The sequence below is a fragment of the Heloderma suspectum genome, chromosome 4, assembly GCF_057233095.1.
Source record: "Heloderma suspectum isolate Gila_16-S chromosome 4, 16-S_ref, whole genome shotgun sequence".
Taxonomy (NCBI): domain Eukaryota; kingdom Metazoa; phylum Chordata; class Lepidosauria; order Squamata; family Helodermatidae; genus Heloderma; species Heloderma suspectum.
The window spans coordinates 254,788,048-254,808,036 of NC_139461.1; the positions used below are offsets into that span (position 1 = coordinate 254,788,048).

At 44.3% G+C, this 19,989-nt stretch overlaps 1 protein-coding gene across 2 annotated transcripts in view; it reads right to left on the minus strand.

Annotated features, from left to right (window-relative positions):
• PLXNA2 (plexin A2) overlaps positions 1-19,989 on the minus strand; it is a 611,865-nt gene that overhangs the window by 530,694 nt on the left and 61,182 nt on the right. The window contains exons 2-3 of one of the 2 annotated variants that reach the window (XM_084853404.1): positions 9,062-10,338; positions 4,537-4,719 (exon numbers count right to left, since the gene is read on the minus strand). In XM_084853404.1, coding sequence (XP_084709530.1) covers positions 4,537-4,719; positions 9,062-10,249 — 1,371 coding nt within the window. In that variant the 5' untranslated portion in view covers positions 10,250-10,338. Of the gene's footprint in view, positions 1-4,536; positions 4,720-9,061; positions 10,419-19,989 lie in introns of those variants that run through there. The other variant, XM_084853402.1, reaches the window with a different exon arrangement.

Here is a 19,989-nt window from a genome sequence, read left to right on the forward strand (position 1 = left end):
ATTCTGTCAATGAGCGGACAACAGAACGAAAGAAGTCTGACAATCCACATAACACAGATGGATGAATTTAACAAAATTTGTACATCCCTAGATATGACCCTCTGAAAATGAAAGGGTAGTACTAACCATCAAGGCCAATCCCATGGCAGGGGAAAATACCAGTTTCTAAGCTAAAGGCCTGTTATCATTCAATGGAAAGAAATGAATACATGGTGGGGATGTAAGAAAGGGCCTTCTCAGTGGCTGCTCCCAGGCTCAGAAATTTCCTGCCGAAAACAGCTAGGTTGACTCCCCCTTTGTTGTCCTTTCACAGGCAGGCAAGATACATTTTTATTCAGGCCCACTTCTGGCATGTAAACTTGTTTAGTTGCTAGTTGTTGTTTTTTTACCTGGCTGGGTTCTATTTCTTTTTATTGCTGTGCTTTTAATTGTGTTTTTAATTGATTTGTTATTAAGTGCGTGTTTTAATTGACTTGTTTTTGTGTTCAAATGGAGACTCAGCCATTATTTCTATTTTACTTTTGTTAGTCGCCTTGAACACCATTTTAGAGGAAAGATGGGATATATATTTAATAAATAAATGATTGTACATCACTGACATCTGATGTAGCTTTGGGTTTTACTATGAATATATGGGAAGGAAAAGATCAGCTTAATCATAGATTCCCAAGTTCTACAAAACAAAGGCTTTTCTTTAAGGGCAAAAGAATGTGGAATATTTCATTGCCTCCGGCAAGTGGCCCTACTTTTGTGATGCAAACGGGAAGGAATGTTATCTAATGCAGTCAATCAATCACACAACAGTCCATAAAAAGGGTGGAAGTTGAGAGGCAAGACTAGAGTGCAGAAAAGCAATGCTTACCCCAGGCTATGGCTACCCAAAAGGCTATCACTGCCAGTTAATCTATTCACTTCTTTAAGAACTGCAAAAGGAGACATTACCTATACCAGAACTTTTACTTGCCAAGGGGCAAGAGGGCTATCAAGAATGCTTGCTCACCAGGCTTTGGTAAACATGTATAGATGATATTCCAGAATAGATTAATGATCAGTTCTCAGTGCAAGTCTGGGCCATGAATAAAAGGATGAGCCTCAAAGACAGAACAACACATTAATTCTGGTGACATTACTGTGAGACTACTCAAGTATGATTTTCATACTGAGGACCTTGAAACACCATGTGTTTCCTCACTTGCCAGATTCTTTCTGATGTAAATGTAAGCTGACTGATTTCAATGCACAGATTTACACCACTTACATGACTTCTCTTCTACCATTACTACCGGAGCTCCCTAGGTCTCTAATTGGGGCAAACATCCTAGCATCCCTAGAAAGCATCCCTAGCAAAGTCACTTCCCTTTTTTCTCTCCAGAATATTTCTCCACCCTCCATGGTCTCATTCGCATGATCATCAGCATCAGCCAAACAAGCCATGGTGGCTTATTTAAGTTGTGGCACAAGCCAGGCGCGACTTGGATAATCACCTGCCCAGCTGCAGCTTGTCATGTTGTCCTAACCTGGCTGACATGGCTTGTTTGAGGGGGAAACAAACCTCAAATAACCCAACAACAGCCCATGGGTTGGCCAGCCAGCCAAACTGCATAGCCCACCTTGGTACTGTACTATTCCCTGGCAGCTATGTGGCCCAGTACTGCCTGAAGACGCACCATACATGTTTAGACTATGGGAGATCAGAACCACCAACACCATGTTCCTAATAATCATTGAAATAAGAGCCATCTTGACAAGACATAATACTTCTTACTTTCTTTTGAATGTCACATGCTTTGTTGTTTTGAAGGGTCAATAAGAACTCTTCTGTGGACACTGACATAGAATCATAGAATCATCGAGGACACGAGTGGGAAAGGTACAGGCATGAGCAGCCACACTGAACTGGGCATACACAATACATAAATATTTTTATACAAATAAAATAACTTGGCAAGATCTTTGATCACAATCACTTTTTGATAGCTGTTCTTTTGAGTCTACATTCAAAAACACTTATATTCTAGATCATACAAAAAACCAAAGGCAGCCATGCTGGCCATAAGAAAAATTCCAAAATCCATATACTATAATACCTTTATGAGGCTAAATCAAAAAGCTTGCACATTTTTTGTTAACTTTGAGTTGACCTACTAGTACTACTACTACTACTACTACTACTTATTATTAATAATTACATTTCTATACCGCCCCATAGATAAAGCTCTCTGGGCGGTTTACAAAAGTTAAAACATTAAATACATATAAAAAGTTTAAAAGCCATTTACAAAAAAGCACATAAAAGCACACAAAAAATATATACAAACAACATATAATTAAAAACAACACTGAACTATCAGACATAACTAAAGACACTTCCAGGACTGATTAAAACTCATCATATGTTGCCAAATGCCTGGGAAAAGAGGTATGTCTTAACCTGGCACCGAAAAGATAATAATGTTGGTGCCAGGCAGACATCATGAGGGAGCTTGTTCCGCAGATGGGGGACCACCACTGAAAAGGCCATCTCCCTTGTTGCCGCCTTCCAAGCTTCCCTTGGAAGAGGCACTCGGAGAAGGGCCTTAGACGCTGAACGTAGTGTACGGGTAGGTCCATTTCAGGAGAGGCGTGCCATCAGGTATTGCAGTCCCAAGCTGTGTAGGGCTTTATTGGTTAAAACCAGCACCTTGAATTGAGCTTGGAAGCATATAGGCAGCCAGTGCAAGCAGGCCAAAGTCAGTCTTATATGTTTGAACCTACTGGTCCCTGTTAACAATCTGGCCGCTGCATTTTGCATGAGCTGTAGCTTCCGAACCTTCTTCAAAGGCAGCCCCATGTACAGTGCATTGCAGTAATCTAACTTGGAGGTTACCAGAGCATAGACAACTGAAGCCAGGTTATCCCTGTCTAAATAAGGGTGTAGCTGGGCCACCAACCAAAGTTGGTGGAAGGCACTCCGTGCCATTGAGGCCACCTGAGCCTCAAGTGACAAAGATGGTTCCAGGAGGACCCCCAAGCTACAGACCTGCTCCTTCAGGGGGAGTGCAACCCCATCCAGAACAGGTTGAACACCCTCCATCCGGTCAGCAGAACCACCCACCAACAGCATCTCAGTCTTGTCTGGACTGAGTTTCAGTTGATTAGCCCTCATCCAGTCCATTGTCACAGACAGGCACTGATTCAGCACATCGACAGCCTCACCTGAAGAAGATGAATAGGAGAAATAGAGCTGCGTGTCATCAGCATACTGATGACAATGCACTCCAGAGCTCCAGATGACGGCACTCAGCGGTTTCATGTAGATGTTGAACAGCATGGAGGAAAAAACTAATAAAGGTATTACAGTATGTGGATTTGAGAATTGATATCCCACAGATAGTCTAACTTCCAAGTTGGCCATGAATAGCCAATGAGAGAACATAAACAATGGACACTGTCTAGTTCCATTAAAATTCACAGGCAGGAAATCCTGTCTAACACCATGTGACTACTCCAAACAGAAAAATCACAAGCTGACTATCTGACATCCTGCAGTTGCCAGAACGTAGTCACATACTACTTTAATACCAGACATGGTAATAGCCTTTCCTTAAGTGTTCAGATATATGCATGTATGCATTTATGCATTAACTTTTTTTATTATTGTTTTAAAATATTATCCTGAGAATTTTACTGGGGCAAATTATGTTTCTGGTTGTTTGCTTAAAACATAATCCACAATAATTATCCTGCTCAACCACAGGCCATAAATGATTATGAGGCCATCATAAAAAGTTTCCTGAGAATTCCATGAGCAATGTTGATAGAACCTACATCTAATTTTAATGGTTACATGTTCACTGCTCAGTTCTACCATATATCAACAGCCAATGCATAAGCGACATCTCCCTCACTCCAACTGAAGCCACTTCTTGAATATCTGCTTGATTCCTAAGCATTCAGTAAAGGATCACATTCACACAGAGATGTTGAAAGAGCATATCTCTTCCAAGTAACAAATGCAAATAATTTTAGAATATTGTCTAAGCGCCGCAGAAACAGAAGCTAAGTGTTGGATCAAATGTGAAATCTATATAGAAAACAGCTGAATATGCCTCTTAGAACTACAGTATGGGATTGTGAAAGAAAGTGGCTAATAAGCAGATGATGCAATGTGTGGTATATTGAATTGCATCACCCCAGGAGGATTTTTAAATCTATTTTTTTCTTTTTGAAGCAACGTGAATTCCACAAGAATCCGAGTGTGCAATTCCTATATGTCCCAGTGTTGTTGTTGTTTTACACTTCTCAGTTTTGTATCTCTCTGGTGTCTGAAATTGTTGAGGCTTGACTTTAGATAGCAATCAGTAGCAGATAGAAGTTGTACTTACCTGTCTTATTGTTTCAAATGTACCCCTTCTTTATTGTCTTCCTGCTTTATCTGTGGTTATCAGTAAAGAGGTCTCCACAATTCTTGGAAGCTGGCTGCACACTTATGAAACCAGCAATACACAGAGAACAGATGTGGCCTCGGGCTCCCTAGAACCAAAAGAGCAGGCTTACCTTCTTCAGCTTGCCACTCTTGGTGCCCACAAACACCACACTGTAGCCATTGTAGACATACGAAGTGACAGAAGTCATCCGATCACGGCTGGATGTGTAAAGGGTCACCCCCTCTACTGGGATGGAGCCTCCCAAAGGTTGGTTAATGTCCAATCCACAGAAGTTATCATCTATTGGGACTGGCTGAAAGGGAGAAGGCATTTAGGTGAGCGTGAGTGAAGAAAAAAGCAGAGTAGGCACTTTGAGCCTTGCCAAACAACCCCTGGCAACATCTGACATATAAAACAATCTTTGCTCAGTTGGGCCTGAGGTAACATTCTGAAATTAGAGATCCAGGGCAATCGTTTCTGTATCTCTCTTCCTGTTTTAGGTCTCTTAAAAGACTCACCTTGAAGATTCAGTCTCCAGTGTCATTTTGGAACATATTTTACAGAGCTGCTTGCAGATTTGTAACAGATGCACACACACCAGGATAAAAGAGACATAATCTGAAATGATTTGACGTAACAGTGTCTTATATAGCCCTTTGGGCCATCAGGATTAGGACTTCATGTTTGTCTGTGTTTTATAGTTCCCGTACCTCCTCTGAGAAGGAGAGGCCTTGCCCACACACTGAAGCCTCAGACTGACCCTCACACCCTTGGTATCTCCACACTAACTGGAAAGTCTTGCTTATCATTTGCTGGGCTTGCCACTTAACCATTCATTAGGATTTGTCTACCCCAAACTCCTGTTCATACCTCAACTGTACTTTTCCTTTAATGTGACCCAATCTGAATGATGACAATGATACCATATCCAGTTTTCACAGGATTTGGATTGGGGATGGATGCCTTCCTGCTGAGGATTGCATGGCAAAGTCATTGTGGTGGTAGTGATAGTGGTGGTGTCTGTGTGTTTAAAGCAAACTCTTCAGATCAGTAAAAATGCTTGATGGCGACCCCTTCACCACCTGACCTTTCTGTTGCATCTTAACATCAACTACAGATCAAGAAATGTAGCCTTCCCACACAAAGGGTCAACTCCTCTGGTAGCTCAGGAAAGTTTTCCAGGTGTCCAATCAATTATCTTTGGAGATATCCAAGGGGAAGCTCCTTTACTCCCTAGGCTAGGGACCTGTGCCATGGTTTGACTTTATTCTCTTTGCTGTGGAGTGACCGGCACAAAACTAGAGAAGGCTAACAATTTAGTGTATCCCATCTCTGGAATTTCCATCACCTGTTCTGATTGACATGCAGTCCAATCCTATGTCTGTTTACTCAAAACAAAGTCCCCCTGAGTTCAATAAGCCTTACCCTCCAGTTAAGTCTGTATAGAATTGAAATCTGAGATTCTCATGCTGAAACTCTGGGACAAGCAAAGGATAGGAAATCTCCCCCTTCCTTTGTTTGTAAGTGCACAGGGTATATTTTAGAGTTACCAAGAGGACTGCATAAAATCAGTGGACTATTTTGGGTGCAGAAGTCAGATTCCCAAATTATTTAATAAGACTTGAGCTTTATGCCGTTCATGGCCCTTATGAGAAAACAAGAGTGCATGAGTCATTACTTCTTCCTAAAACAAAACCTGCCCACATATCTCGACTCCATAATCCTAGTTAGCATTTTGTTGTCACAGTTCAGCAGACCCAGGAAGCCAGCCAACCATAGAGCTAACTCCTAAGCCATTTCATTGGATCTGAGTTTAGCTTACTATCATCTTCGCCACAATTACGCTGGACTTTCCTGACTCAAAGACAGTTGGAGTCCTTCTTTCTATTCCTCCTGTGCAAACAACCTTTCAGAGATGTGATGGTTGAAATCAGCTACATCATCCTTCCCACTTGTCAAAAAATGAGTCAACTGTTAGCAGCATGGGATCAGAAACAGCCAGAGGAAATGCAGGTGTCTGCACTCCGAAAGGAAAAAGGAAATGGCGATTTCCGCCTTCTGGCTGCTCCCCTCCTTTCAGGGAAACAGCCAACTCCTTCCTATGCGGTATCAATCTGACTTAATGACAAGAGCTAACACTCCACTGTTTCCCAAAGGCACTTGGGACACTGCTATTGGATGAGCAATCCCCACCGCCACTGTCAGGTGGAAACTGAGCCCAGAGAGCCTCAGAGCAGTTCGGATTCTGAGGAGGAACAGCTATCTGTGGGAGAGGGGCCAGCTCATCCCTCCCAGGCTCAGCACCTGGCAGAGATTCCTCCTGCCAGCATTCCTAAGATAGATAGCGACCGTGGCAGTGAGGGAATGCGGGAGGGGGGCTTCTTAGATGCTCGAGGCAGACGCAAAGAGCGACGAGCGATGGAGGGCGCGGAAAGGAGGCATAGCGCTTGTTTGGCACGCAAGCAACGGCCGCCTCCCATGGACCCAAGGGAAAGAGGGAGGATCTCTCCCTAGCCCATAAGTTCTGGGTCTTCAAGTGACTCTCTTTCAAACAGGGATCAACTGACTATTTGAAGCTTAGGCCGCCCTGCTGTCCTTCCTTTAGTCGCTGGTGATTAGCATCTGAAAGATTCATTAAGTTTTAAAAGGATTAAAGCTTTGAAAATAAATCCTTTCGTCTGTGTCTTGAGTTGGCTACTGGAATCTACTGGGAGAGGCCGCCAGAGCACTCCCAACAGCCGCAGCAGCAAAGACCCTCCCTGTCCCACTAGAATGTTCTAAGCAGTCAACACAACAGTCTTCCTTCTCTGGCTTCTTTCAGCTCCAAACTAGCTGGGCAAGCAGAGTATAAGTGCTTAGCTCACATAGGAAGCTGCCTTATGCCAGTTCAGGCCATTGGTCCATCAAGTTCAGTACTTCTGATACTGACTGGCAGTGGCTCTGCAGCATCTTAGGCCCTACCTGGAGATGCTAGGGATTGAACCTGGACTTTCTGCATGCCAAGCATGTGCTCTACCACTAACTTACAGCCCCTCCTTTGAGAGGCGGTGTGGCTTGGGATAAGTAAGCCAGGCGAGTGGAGTGTTGACAAGGGGAGAGTCATGGCAACAGTGGCTAGAGGAAATGGAAGATGGGGAGGAGGGCAGCTAAAAAGGCAGTTGGAGAGGAGGGTGGGGAGAGAGCAGAGGAAAGGAAGGAAGAAGATGGCACTGGGGATGGCATTGCCTATGTGGGCCAGCTGCTGAGGTGTATGAACAGATGGGTACTATTGCACTTGTGTGCTACTTGGGGCTTTCCCACAGGCAGCTGGTTGGCCACTGTCTGAACAGAATGCTGGACTAGATGGACCTTTGGTCTGATCCAGCACGGCTCTTCTTAGGCAAGCATCGTTCAAAAGACAACTCAAATTGGGACACAGAATATCAGGGCCCTAGTCTTGGCTTTTGAGTGAGTAACCCTGGATTCTTAAATACATCTTGATCTAGGCTTTCCCTTCCTGATAGTCAGTGAGAGAGAATAAATGACAGCACTCTTCCTCTGGAAGCACTCAGAGCACTTCTGAAATGGGAAGCCTGAACAACAAGCCGCTGTCATTTCTTGTCCTCTACACTGAGTGGGTCCAAACAGGGTTTCTACTTAGCTGCAGACAGACTAAGGAATCTAAGCACATAGGAACACAAGAAGAACCCTGCTGAATCAGTCCAGTGGGCTCCCTAGCTATGCAGCTTGTTTGTTTCCTATAAAGGTCAACCAGAAGCTGGGAAGCCGACAAGCAAGACAGGAGAGCACTAGCCTCACATTAACAACTATTGATTACCCCATGGGCACAACTGGCTATTCAAATATACACCTTATCCTAATCCCAGTTCCTTATTGTCCAAGAAGTTACAGATCAAATTGATTTTGCTATGGTCAAGGGGTCACAGTTCTTCTGAACTTACCTAACTGGGACAGCTACATTAATCAAGGTCAAAGAGACAAAAATGTGGCACTAAAATTATCCTTAATCTTTGAGACTTATTCACATGAAAGCTTCTTACTCAAGGAGGGTGTTACTTCATGCCATGCTCAGGTGTGGCATCAGACTGGGTAGCAGGAAGAAATGGAATCTTCCAGATCAACTACATCTTCTTCTTGCCCTCCATTACTATAATAGCAGAACAATTCTTAAAGAATTCACCTTTCCGTCATGATAAATATATGAATTACATTTCTCTGTTTGATACTTGAGTAGCACAGGCAAAAATCACTCGATTAACACTTCTGCATTGTACAGAAACATTTACAAATGGGAATGGTTTCACAAAACATTTCCTGCAAATAGTTATTCCTCACAATGGCCTGCTGAGATTGATACATCATCATTCGTGTTTTTATTTTCCACATTAAGAAAACAGAACTAGCTCAAGGTTACATGATAAGCCTATGGCTGAACTATGATTTCAATCTGCTTCTTCAAAATAAAAATTATGAGCATGATCTATTAGAAAACATCAGCTTTTCAAGGTATATGCTCAAGATCTTTAGAGGCCATGCCAAGAAGCAAGTTCTTAGATCCTAGAATTTCCATCACTGTTCAAATGATGCTACCAGTATGATATTATGAATACCTTCCTCCAAAGGACAGCTAGTTAAAATATTGTGAATATTCTTACCGCCTTGGTACATTGAACATCTTTCCCTAGCAGCCAGTTGAGTTCCAGGTTGCCTTCCCCTTGGTAGCAAGACTGTAGGCGCTCCTTAATTTGGGCATTGATCACACGCATTGGAAAGATGCAAAGAGCTGAGTCATCAGGGGGCTGGTGATACTGCTTTTGCCCCTTGGAGAAAATGGCAAAAAGGACATCATCATGGGCAGTGATATTGAGGGACCTGGCCAACACCTCCCCTGGCTTGGAAAGATAGGCTGCCTGAAGGAGGCGATACTCAACATCACCCTTGATGCAACCAAAAGGCAGAGAAACATAAGAATGGAACTTGGGGTCATCCTTACAGAGACGCACAATTCGAGATGTGTAGAAGAGGTCACTGGCTGAGTTGATGGACACTCCTTCGGGTGTCTCTGGCTGGACGGTCAGAAAATAGACAAAATTGCCACTGGCAAATCCATAGATATAGAAGATGTCAAAGTGAGAGACCAAGGCCAGTGTGTCTGAAGGGATTTTGATGAGTGATGAAACAAAGTCACTGTGGAGCTCATAATCCAACATGGCTGACGACTCTGGGTCACGTGGCAACTTCCTGCTGGAGAGGGTGGGGAAGTAATCCTGCTTGCCATCCACCGCTGTACCAATGAAAAGCTTCCCATCTTCACCCTCAGAGCGAACTATAACTCCATACATGGTGCCAGTCTTGTTAACGCTAGAAAGATAGTGCTCCTTCTTGTGAGATGGTTCCACCAGTATGAAGAGGTCGTCTAATCTCAGCAGCTTGCAGACTCCTTGGTAGAGGCTCCCACAGGCCAGAAGCCTGTTTTCTGAGTAATCGATAATTAGTAGCTTGTTAACGTTGTTAGTCAGAGTCAGGATCTCTGTGCAAGGTTGTACAATGAGTGGTGGGTAGCAGGACTTGTTGTCCTCCTCAGGTCCTGTCTTGTGAGCTACTAAGATGGTCAAATTTCCAGACAGCTTGTAAACCCGATTGATGGCTCCCACATAGACGGCTCCAGTGGTCTGATGGACCGTCAAGTGGTTGAAGGTCCAGTCACGGTTCTCAGAGTGGAAAGTATTATAGATGGGAGTGCTGGTGACATTCCATGAAACAGAAACCAAGAAAAGAAACACCAAGGGCACTGACCAGCCATCGGAGTCCCATATCTGAGGCCAGATCTTTCTCTGTTCCATCCTGCAGTGGAGAGCGAAGAGGAAAGGGAGTGTGAACCTCAGAACTCCCTGTGTGTGTCTCTTTCCACAGCAGCGTTCCTCACATGGTTCTACAGAAATAAAAACACACATATACAGAGCAAAAGATTAGACCTAAAATATCCTGTAGATAAAATTCAAGCAGGATTTTTCATTAAGGACTCCTTGAGATAAAACAAAGACATCTCTAAGCCCAAGAGCAGGATTCCTATTTGGGTAAACAGTGCAAGCTTTAGCACTCTGTCCGGCTCTGTGCATTAATTGTTAACGCGATTTAACTGCTCATAATACGCTCTGAGTCATGAGTTCATTCAGCTGCAGAAGGGAATAATCAATCTCAAGCCAAAGACAAGTGTTTTGCAGACAGTTCACCTACCCAGTCATCAAATCTAACAACCTTGGACGAGGCAAGATGGGAGCGTTGGTTTTATTTTTGTTTTTTGCAACGTGAGCAAAGGAGCCTCCCCGCCCTGAAATCCATGGGGGCTACAATTTAATTAAAGAGAAATAAATCGCAGTTAGAGGAAGCTTATGTATCTCCAGCACCTCCTGCTTGCTTCTGCGTAGCTCACATGCACAGGCACCTTGGTGCCTCAGGCTGTGTCTGCACTGCTTGTAACAGGCAAGTCCATTAGGTGCTGGTTGCATGCCAGCTTGCATAATCTGCATCAGGTCAGGTGTGCATCAGCCACTCACAAGTATGCAACCATGCAGGGAAATCTTGGCCCCTCCCCCAGCTGAAGACAAAGAGTCCTGCAACACCTAAACGACCATTAAGCTGATGAACCGTGAGCTTTCCTTGTCAACAATCAGCATTATCAGGTATGTGATGTGCACTTCATATGTACAATGGGGGCTGGCCTGAAGTGCAAAATGATGCTGATGAAGAATTATCTACTCTGTAAGGTATGATGTGTGCCATGCCTCACCTCTTATATGGAGGGGCAGCAGTGAAAAGTGCGCACAGAGCCTTCCCAAGGATACCACAGCATGTTTTTTGGTCTGTTTATTGTTCTAGGAGAGCAGCGGAGAGGGGGTGGGAGGCAATGTTGACCAAGGACACTTGGGTAATTTTTCTATTATTTAGCATCTCCTTCTCTGCAGAAGGCCTCCAGTTTGCATATCTGTAGAAAATGCCTGGTTAATATGTGCATTGATAGAAGAGATACATCTGAGGAGTTGGCTGTAGCCAAATTACCTAGCTGAGTTCCAGCCATGTAACCCATGCTTTCCCCAAGGCTACTGCTTGTTTTCTTTTGCCTTCTTGCACACAAACACCATCGTGGGAACTTATGAAGATGTATAGACCAAGACAGTACACTGGTTCACCTAGCTCAGTACTCTGACCGGCAGCACTTGTCCAGGTTCTCAGGTGGGGGCTCTTCCACGCCCTGCTACCTGAGTTTGTTCAGCTGGAGGCGCCTATATTTGACCTTCTGCATGGCCTATAGTCCTTCCCCATAAAAAGGGTGCATGGAAAGAAGGAGTGAACCTGCCCCTCAGCAAGACCAAGGCATTACACCTCCCGATGTGCTCACTCCCTCCCTTCCTGGGGAGACCACTGTCTCTCCCCATTGCCTTTCCCCCTTCCACCTCTGCTGCTGCCTGTGCTCAAACCAAAAGTGATTGTGCCCTGCCTTCTGCAACCATCTGGCAGGCTCATCTGCCCCATTCATTCCCAAGCCCAGGTGAAACAGCTACCTAAACCAAGGCTGAAACACTGCATCACTACCAAAGGAATAAGAAGAAACTGGCACACACCCTTCAGAGCTGGGCAAATATCCCTCATACAGGGATGGGCAACCTTTTTCTGTCGAGGCCTACATTACCTCATGGGTAGTCTGTTGGAAACTGCATGTTGGTGGTGAGCTGGGCCAGAGCCAAAGGTGGGTGGGTCACCCCATTCCTCTTTCTGACAGAGTTCATTAGGGCAAGGGGGTGGAGCCCCACTAGTGTCCCTGGATCAAATCGTCCCCCCAACCCCCAAACTGAATTTTTAAGAGAAAAACAAATGACTCTCCTCTTTCTCCTTTGTACCATTCTGCCTGCACTCGTGAGTTACTGTGTCCACTCCAACCTCTACAGCATGGGTAGGCAATGTGGTGCCCATGAGCACCAATGCACCCCCAGACATCTTCTTTGGTGTTCACCAAGGTGCCCTACCCCTTCATTTTTTTTAAAATTAACAGATTTTCTTACTGGCAGCTGGGATTGATGTTAAATAGGTTTTCTTGGTGCTGAAACTGTGGGTTCAAAGGAGTTATTTAGTGTGTTGGGGCTCAGACCCCCCACCTTTGCCTTGTACTCAGTCTTTTGAGCAGGTTACTTGTCCTTTGCCATGCCTTTCATGGCAACTGTTTTGTGGTGGTACCCAGGCATGCCCACAGCCCTAAAAGCTTGCCTACCTCTGTTCTAATGTCTTCTGTTTGTCTTCTGGAATAAGCAGAATTGTGTATGCTCCTTTCTCCTCCTCTGCCCGCTAATTCTCTCTGGCATATCAGGTGGGTCACTGGGTCATCCTGCACTGCCTGGATGCCATATATGGGCAAAAACCCTGATCTTCTGTCACAGGTGACTAAGGAATTAAGTGGGGGAATGGGCATCAATAAAAATCACCCACAGCCAATAAGAAAAGGTCTGATTTCATGCTGAGGGTTACATGACATTGGTCCAAGGGCTGGACGCTGCCCTAGGGCCACAGGTTACCCACCCCTGCTCTAATAGATGAGCTAATCCCAATTGTTATTATTTGAGAGCTATCAGAATACTCCCCAGTACTTACTTCCATTTGTCTTTCATCCTTAAATTCAGAAACAGAATGAAGAACAGTGAATCTAGCAAGTCAGGGGACTTAAAATCAAATGGGGACGAGATAGGGATGAACTACTGAGATGCTCAAGTACACTCCAGAAAAAGGAAGGGCTTTCTGCCACCACAAAGGTAAGAATGACACACTTTCTTCAAAAGCCATGTGACCTTATTATAAACAGCATCCCAGGGCTTCTGTCACTTACAGCCAGCATTGCATTGAACAGTATACTGAAGCTTGCAGAATCTCCAATTCCACCACCTCTTTTCTGTTCTGAGCGCTAGCTAAAGCTTGCCCTGAGTAGGAATGGATCAACCCCTGCTCTTTGCTGTCACAGCAGGGCAGTCCTTGATTGGCTGTGGCAAGCACCAGCTGTATGCTCCTTTCAAGACTGCCTCACGTCCCTTTTCTGATCTGTACGCTGGCCCTCAGCTGTGCATAGTACCTATCTGAAAGAACATTCATTGCAAGCGGGTCAAGTTTAGCAGCTGCACGTATTCTTTACAACAAAAGCATTCACTGGGCTTGGACAAGGAAAAAAAATGCTATTTACACAAGGTCTGAAATTGCTATCGCTCTCACTCAAGTAGTTTTGGACATCCACTTACAACACTGAACTCCTCAGATTTTGGTATTCATACTGCTCACAGCATCAATTTCTTATAACTTTTAAACAAGGACTGTGCTACATGTTATGATTGGTGTAGGGAAGCACCAGTATTATACCCATGTTTACACAGCAAATATATGAAGTGTGGAAGTAATACAGTAATCTTTAAACACCCATGTATATGTTATTTGGAAATTTGGCCCAATCAGGCATCCCAGGCATGTGTACATGCATCTTTTACTTCCACATGTTAAAGTGCTTGCTGCAGAAATTGCCAGTGTTTCTTCTACCAGCTATAACATTGCCCAAATATACTGCACAGGGCATAAACCAAGTGAGGCAACACCCTCAGGCAACTGATTTTGGGTGTCATGAAAGAGCAGCAAATGGTTAAACTTATTTAATTTATTTATACTGCCAAGGAGTGCTTCTTGGATTTTCTGCCTCAGGTATCAAAAGCATTTGGCTTGTCCTATGCGCCTTGACTTGTGGGGGAAGAAGGCACCATTTGCTTTTCAGCCTCAGACAGCAGAATGTCCAGTGCCAGCCTTGTGTTACTCCAATCTGCTTACCTGAAGACAAACAAGTATGCATTCTTGAAGGGATTGATTTTAAGTAGAGATATTATGGCACGCTATAACGGACTCGGGCTTAACACAATCAAACTAGTTCCATCCATTTCAACAGGCTTCTTTTACTCAATAGGCCTTACCTACATGCACAGCAGCTTTGTACACCAACAAAGAATGATAACATTGAAGAACCATGTCAGCACAGGAAGTCTCCACATACGCCTAATGAGGTCTATGAACACTGGGGAAGAGTTCCAAGCTCATGAGTTCTGTAGGACTTGAGGATAACGACTGCATGGACATGGTGGTGATATGGTACTGGCGCAAAGGTCTCATTTTATAGCAGTGGTGCAAAAAGCATAGGCAGTCCCTCAAGCCTTGTGTGGCAGCCCCCAGCATCTGCCTTCACTGAAAAAGGGGGAACACTCTAAAACAGGCTCTATGGTTCCAGCCATAGAAGCTTTGTTCCTAGAGTATACTAGGAAACAATGCTTGAAGGTTCCTGCCAGCTTCCTAGGACACCCTAGGGATTCTCTAGGAACAAGGCTTCTATGAAAGGAACCATACAGCCCATTCCTATTGTGCTTTCTCTCTTTTGTGGGCAATTGGGTTGGGGAAGCTGGGGAGGGAAGGGGGCTTCAACATCTTGATGCTGTGACATGAACATATACTGTTGCCACATCTGTTAATGCTGGGGTGAGCATGAGAGGTGTGCATGTGTGTTGGGAGCAGGGAAAGTGAGAGCGATGTGTGAATACTTTGAGAATGTGCAAGGGGGGAGTGTGTGTGTGTGAGAGAGAAGGTGTGTGTGTGTGTGTGAGAGAGAGAGAGAGAGAGGGAGAGAGAGAGAGAAAAAATATTTATGTGTGCACATGTGTGGCCCCCCCCCATTCCAGCAAACAGCCAATTCAGCCCGTGGGGCCAAAACGTTTGTGCACTCATTTTACAGAATCCTCAAAAAGACATGTTCCTGTGCCCTCACCCAACATGTAACATTTGTCTGCTTGGGAAATGTACCCAAGTGCTCTTCCTTAGGTTAGGAAACTGAAGACCTTCATCAAGTTCTATTAATCCTGCCTCATCATTCAGTTGGAATAAATACACTCTTGATCTCTCTCTTTCTCTTTCTCTTCACAAACACTGCCTTCATCCATACAGGGCCTATTTATACTGTATCATCTGTTCATATGGTGACTCCAAACTATGGCTCACCAGTTGTCTGCACAACTGGCATGGAGAGGTTTAGGCTTCCCATGCGCTAACAAGCATTTTTCCAGGGTTTGCTAATGAGTGTTCAAATTCAGATCCTGCAAGTTCGTTCACTGGTTCGGCACAGGCTGAGTGAGGGCACCATGTGTACACTTTTCAAACAGCTACCATATGTTCAGATGATTTTGTGTAAATCAGCCCTCAGTGAATATAGACTAATGCTAAATAGACTGAAAAAAGCCAACTGGGAGGCAGAGTTGGAGGAGGACTTTTTAGTGATCCTTTCTCCTGCCTACCTGCCTCTCCTCTCTCGATTAAACATAAGCAAATATCAAGCAAAATTAGAAGTCATAACGTTGGGATTTCCTTAGGAAATGGGAGGCTTGACTTAGAAAACCACTGGTTGCGTGATGCAGGCTTACATCAGAGCGCCTTTTATCCACCCTTCCGGGATACAAAGTTATTAAAAGCAGTGTGTGTGTGTGTGTGTGTGTGTGTGTATTTTCCTTCTTCAGAACAACTACCCCCTTCCTCAAGCTATACAAGAAAAAACAACCATGAGGATGAAAAAAATGAGATGAAATGCTCTTTGCTTCATAATGTCTTTCCCACCTAAGAAGTCCCCACTTACTTGAAACACTGCAGAATGTAGCTACAAAATCGTATTTACAGGACATTGGCTGCTAAGCGAGAATCAGAACTTCTTTTAACTTAATCCTGTGAATATGCTTTTAACAAAACGGCTCCAAAAGGCTTGCTCTCCAAGTGACACTTCCAATATGATCTCATACACCTGAGGGCTTGTTTTTAAAGCAATGCAGGAAGTTCCAGCGAAATGGAATTGTACAGTCAGAGAAGCATTAGAAATTAGAAGCTTTTGTTCTATGATTATTGCCACCATAACAACTAAAGTCTTTGATAACCTATAATATTTTATTTGGAGAAAAACAGTTCTATTCCTGACTGTTTCTAGTTTTCTGAGTACTTTACAGAAAGTTATCTTCCCTTGTCCCCTTCATGGATCACTGCCTTGTTGTGGCGAAGGGGCTTGCGTAACTCAGTGAAGCCATAAGCTATGCCGTGCAGGGCCACCCAAGACGGACAGGTCATGGCAGAGGGTTCTGACAAAATGTGGTCCACTGGAGAAGGAAATGGCAACCCACTCCAGTATTCTTGCCAAGAAAACCCCATGGAACGTATCACAAGGCTAAAAGATATGATGCCGGAAGATGAGCCCCTCAGGTCGGAAGGTGTCCAATATGCTACTGGGGAAGAGCAGAGGGTATTTCCAAGTAGCGCCAGAAAGAGTGAAGCGGCTGGGCCAAACCCGAAAGGACACTCAGCTGTGGATGTGTCTGGCGGTGAAAAGAAAATCCGATGCTGTAAAGAACAATATTGTTTAGGAACCTGGAATGACAGATCAATGAATCAAGGTAAGCTGGAGGTGGTCAAACATGAGATGGCAAGATTGAACATTGACATCTTGGGAATCAGTGAACTAAAATGGACAGGCATGGGCGAATTTAATTCAGGTGACCATCATATCTACTATTGTGGGCAAGAATCCCTTAGAAGAAATGGAGTAGCACTCATAGTCAACAAAAGGGTGGGAAAAGCAGTACTGGGGTACAATCTTAAAAATGATAGAATGATCTCAGTACGAATCCAAGGCAAACCATTCAACATCACAGTAATTCAAGTCTATGCCCCAACCACTGAAGCCGAAGAAGCTGAGGTTGATCGGTTCTATGAAGACCTACAACACCTTCTAGAACTAACACCAAAAAAAGATGTCCTCTTCATCATAGGGGATTGGAATGCTAAAGTAGGAAGTCAAGAAATCACCGGGATAACAGGCAGGCATGGCCTTGGTGTACAAAATGAAGCAGGACAAAAGCTAATAGAGTTTTGCCAAGAGAACATGCTGATCATAGCAAACACTCTTTTCCAACAGCACAAGAGGCGACTCTACACATGGACGTCACCAGATGGTCAATATCGAAATCAGATTGATTATGTCCTTTGCAGCCAAAGATGGAGAAGCTCCATACAGTCAGTAAAAACAAGACCTGGAGCTGACTGTGGCTCAGATCATGAGCTGCTTCTTGCAAAATTTCGGCTTAAATTGAAGAACGTCGGGAAAACCACTAAACCGTTCAGGTATGACCTAAATCATATCCCTGATGAATATACAGTGGAGGTGAGGAATAGATTTCAGGGATTAGACCTGATAGACAGAGTGCCTGAGGAACTATGGACGGAGGTCCGTAACATTGTTCAGGAGGCAGCAACGAAATCCGTCCCAAAGAAAAAGAAATGCAAGAAAGCCAAGTGGCTGTCTGATGAGGCTTTACAAGTAGCTCACGAAAGAAGGGAAGCGAAAAGCAAGGGAGAAAGGGGAAGATATACCCAACTGAATGCAGAGTTCCAGAGAATAGCAAGGAGAGACAAGAAGGCCTTCTTAAATGAACAATGCAAAGAAATCGAGGAAAACAACAGAATGGGAAAGACTAGAGATCTCTTCAAGAAAATTGGAGATCTCAAGGGAACGTTTTGTGCAAAGACGGGCATGATAAAGGACAAAGAAGGCAGGGACCTAACAGAAGCAGATGAGATTAAGAAGAGGTGGCAAGAATACACAGAAGAACTATACAGGAAAGATCTGAATGTCCCTGATAGCCATGATAGTGCAGTCACTGAACTTGAGCCAGACATCCTAGAGAGTGAAGTCAAGTGGGCCTTAGGAAGCATTAGTAACAACAAAGCTAGCGGAGATGACAGTATTCCAGCCGAGCTATTTAAAATCCTAAAAGATGATGCTGTGAAAGTGCTGCATTCAATATGCCAACAAATCTGGAACACTCAACAGTGGCCACAAGACTGGAAAAGGTCAGTTTACATTCCAATTCCAAAGAAGGGCAACGCCAAAGAGTGTTCAAACTACCGCACAATTGCGCTCATTTCACATGCCAGCAAGGTGATGCTCAAAATCCTACAAGCTAGGCTTCAGCAGTATGTGAACCGAGAACTACCGGAAGTACAAGCTGGGTTTCGAAGAGGCAGAGGAACTAGAGATCAAATCGCCAACATTCGCTGCATCATGGAGAAAGCAAGAGAATTCCAGAAAAACGTCTATTTCTGCTTCATTGACTACGCTAAAGCCTTTGATTGTGTGGATCACAACAAACTGTGGCAAATTCTTAAAGTGATGGGAGTACCAGACCACCTTACCTGTCTCCTGAGAAACCTGTACGAGGGTCAAGAAGCAACAGTCAGAACCAGACATGGAACAACCGAGTGGTTCAAAATTGGGAAAGGAGTACGACAAGGCTGCATATTGTCACCCTGCTTATTTAACTTATATGCAGAGTACATCATGAGAAATGCCGGGTTGGATGAATCAGAGGTCGGAATTAAGATTGCCGGGAGAATTATCAACAACCTCCGATATGCAGACGATACCACCCTAATGGCAGAAAGCGAAGAGGATCTAAAGAGCCTCTTGTTGAGGGTGAAAGAGGAGAGTGCAAAAGCTGGTTTGAAACTCAACATTAAAAAAACTAAGATCATGTCATCTGGCCCTATCACTTCCTGGCATATAGAAGGGGAAGAAATGGAAGCAGTGACAGATTTTACTTTCTTGGGCTCCAAGATCACCGCAGACGGTGACTGTAGCCATGAAATTCAAAGACGCTTGCTCCTTGGGGGAAAGCTATGGCAAACCTAGACAGCATAGTAAGAAGCAGAGACATCACCTTGCCAACAAAGGTCCGTCTAATCAAAGCTATGGTTTTCCCAGTAGTAATGTATGGCTGTGAGAGCTGGACTATAAGGAAGGCTGAGCGCCGAAGAATTGATGCTTTCGAACTGTGGTGCTGGAGAAGACTCTTACAAGTACCCTGGACTGCAAGGAGGTCAAATCAGTCCATCCTAAAGGAAATCAACCCTGAGTGCTCATTGGAAGGACAGATAATGAAGCTGAAGCTCCAATATTTTGGCCACCTAATGCGAAGAGAAAACTCCCTGGAAAAGACCCTGATGCTGGGAAAGACTGAAGGCAAAAGGAGAAGGGGACGGCAGAGGATGAGATGGCTAGATAGCATCACGGATGCAATGAATATGAACTTGAGCACGCTCCGGGAGAGAGCGCAGGACAGGAAGGCCTGGCGTGCTATGGTCCATGGGGTCACGAAGAGTCAGACACGACTGAACGACTGAACAACAACAATCTTCCCTTGTGCACCTCAGGTTCCCAATCCTATGTGTGCTGCATTTTACAGGTGGGGAAATAAGTCCAATTGTTGAGAAGTGTGTGCGTGCGCGTGCACAGTTAGGAAAAAATCCTACGCACACTTATTTGGCAGTCACATCCATTGAATTCAGTGGGACTGAATTCTGAGTAAACATGCATAGGATTGTGCTTTTAGTCACCATTTTTTCTAGACTAAATGTCCCAACTGCTTTATCCTTGCTATATGTTTTCTAGTTCCAAGTTATTCTTTTTAATAACATGGGGCTTGTT